This window comes from Labrus bergylta, chromosome 23 (assembly GCF_963930695.1).
Source record: "Labrus bergylta chromosome 23, fLabBer1.1, whole genome shotgun sequence".
NCBI classification, from domain to species: domain Eukaryota; kingdom Metazoa; phylum Chordata; class Actinopteri; order Labriformes; family Labridae; genus Labrus; species Labrus bergylta.
Genome location: NC_089217.1, coordinates 1,593,474 through 1,595,973, shown reverse-complemented (window position 1 = coordinate 1,595,973; position 2,500 = coordinate 1,593,474). Strand labels below are relative to the sequence as shown.

Here is a 2,500-nt window from a genome sequence, read left to right as displayed (position 1 = left end):
GAGAGACAGGACGAGTTAGGAGAGACAGGATGACTCAGGACAAGTTAGGAGAGACAGGACGAGTTAGGAGAGACAGGACGACTCAGGACAAGTCAGGAGAGACAGGACGAGTCAGGAGAGACAGGACGAGTTAGGAGAGACAGGACGAGTCAGGAGAGACAGGATGAGTCAGGAGAGACAGGACGAGTTAGGAGAGACAGGACGAGTTAGGAGAGACAGGAGCGACAGGAGAGACAGGACGACTCAGGACGAGTCAGGAGAGACAGGACGAGTCAGGAGAGACAGGACGAGTCAGGAGAGACAGGACGAGTTAAGAGAGACAGGAGAGACAGGAGAGACAGGACGAGTCAGGACGAGTCAGGACGAGTTAGGAAAGACAGGAGAGACAGGGGAGACAGGACGAGTCAGGACGAGTCAGGGGAGACAGGACGAGTCAGGAGAGACAGGACGAGTCAGGAGAGATAGGACGAGTTAGGAGAGACAGGACGAGTTAAGAGAGACAGGACGAGTCAGGAGAGACAGGACGAGTTAAGAGAGACAGGACGAGTCAGGAGAGACAGGACGACTCAGGACGAGTCAGGAGAGACAGGACGAGTCAGGAGAGACAGGACGAGTCAGGAGAGACAGGACGAGTTAAGAGAGACAGGACGAGTCAGGAGAGATAGGACGAGTCAGGAGAGACAGGACGAGTTAAGAGAGACAGGACGAGTTAAGAGAGACAGGACGAGTTAAGAGAGACAGGACGAGTTAGGAAATACAGGAGAGACAGGGGAGACAGGACGAGTCAGGACAAGTCAGGAGAGACAGGACGAGTCAGGAGAGACAGGACGAGTTAAGAGAGACAGGAGAGACAGGAGAGACAGGACGAGTCAGGAGAGACAGGAGAGACAGGACGAGTCAGGACGAGTCAGGACGAGTTAGGAAAGACAGGAGAGACAGGGGAGACAGGACGAGTCAGGACGAGTCAGGAGAGACAGGACGAGTCAGGAGAGACAGGACGAGTCAGGAGAGACAGGAGAGACAGGACGAGTCAGGACGAGTTAGGAAAGACAGGAGAGACAGGGGAGACAGGACGAGTCAGGACGAGTCAGGGGAGACAGGACGAGTCAGGAGAGACAGGACGAGTCAGGAGAGACAGGACGAGTCAGGAGAGATAGGACGAGTTAGGAGAGACAGGACGAGTTAAGAGAGACAGGACGAGTCAGGAGAGACAGGACGAGTTAGGAGAGACAGGAGAGACAGGAGAGACAGGACGACTCAGGACGAGTCAGGAGAGACAGGACGAGTCAGGAGAGACAGGACGAGTCAGGAGAGACAGGACGAGTTAAGAGAGACAGGACGAGTCAGGAGAGATAGGACGAGTTAGGAGAGACAGGACGAGTTAAGAGAGACAGGACGAGTTAAGAGAGACAGGACGAGTTAGGAGAGACAGGAGAGACAGGAGAGACAGGACGACTCAGGACGAGTCAGGAGAGACAGGACGAGTCAGGAGAGACAGGACGAGTCAGGAGAGACAGGACGAGTTAAGAGAGACAGGACGAGTTAGGAGAGACAGGACGAGTTAGGAGAGACAGGAGAGTCAGGAGAGACAGGAGAGACAGGACGAGTTAGGAGAGACAGGACGACTCAGGACGAGTCAGGAGAGACAGGACGAGTTAGGAGAGACAGGACGAGTCAGGAGAGACAGGACGAGTCAGGAGTTTTACATGAGATCAGGTCTGTATCGATGAATCAGAGCGCAAAGAGCAAGGCCGCTCTTCCAGGAAGTAGTCAGGTCACTGACGGCAACGCCATGGTAACCACGAGTCTGCTCCTGGCACCAAGTCAGCAAATTATTGGACTGAGAGACAGAACCTGAGACAGAACCTGTGACAGAGGACAAAACATCAGACCAATCACAAGAGAGGACGAGACATCAGACCAATCACAAGAGAGGACGAGACATCAGACCAATCACAAGAGAGGACGAGACATCAGACCAATCACAAGAGAGGATGGAAGAGACGATGAAACACAGGAAGGTAAAGTGAGCTCACTCTGTCTGATGAGTCCAGGTTGCAGTGTGTCTTCGCCCGTGTCCACCAGGTGTCTCACCTGAAAGAAGAACAATTATATTGCGTGTTTGTGTGTGTGTGTGTGTGTGTGTGTGTGTGTGTGTGTGTGTGTGTGTGTGTGTGTGTGTGTGTGTGTGTGTGTGTGTGTGTGTGTGTGTGTGTGTGTGTGTGTGTGTGTGTGTGTCTGTACCTGAGCAGGTGTGATGAGGTGTGTGTTGATGTTCAGGTATCGTGTTGATGGATCAACTGTGAAAAGACTGAAGTTCTTCTGCATGTTCTCAGGAGTCGTCTGGGGGAGGAGACGGTAAACGGTCTCTCTGAAACACAGACAGACAGGTTGACAGACAGACAGGCAGGCAGACAGGCAGGCAGACAGACAGACAGACAGGCAGGCAGACAGGCAGGCAGGCAGGCAGGCAGGCAGGCAGACAGACAGACAGACAGGC

At 53.4% G+C, this 2,500-nt stretch overlaps 1 protein-coding gene across 4 annotated transcripts in view; it reads right to left on the bottom strand.

Moving 5' to 3' along the window:
- Nucleotides 1–2,500, bottom strand: part of mical3b (microtubule associated monooxygenase, calponin and LIM domain containing 3b) — a 22,873-nt gene that overhangs the window by 12,438 nt on the left and 7,935 nt on the right. For all 4 annotated transcript variants that reach the window (XR_010665127.1, XM_065951222.1, XM_065951224.1 and 1 more), the window contains exons 10-12: nucleotides 2,245–2,371; nucleotides 2,037–2,094; nucleotides 1,707–1,866 (exon numbers count right to left, since the gene is read on the bottom strand). Coding sequence is in view for 3 of the 4 variants with exons in the window: in XM_065951222.1 (XP_065807294.1) it covers nucleotides 1,707–1,866; nucleotides 2,037–2,094; nucleotides 2,245–2,371 (345 nt within the window). In the remaining variant the exon portion in view is untranslated. The remainder of the gene's footprint in view (nucleotides 1–1,706; nucleotides 1,867–2,036; nucleotides 2,095–2,244; nucleotides 2,372–2,500) is intronic.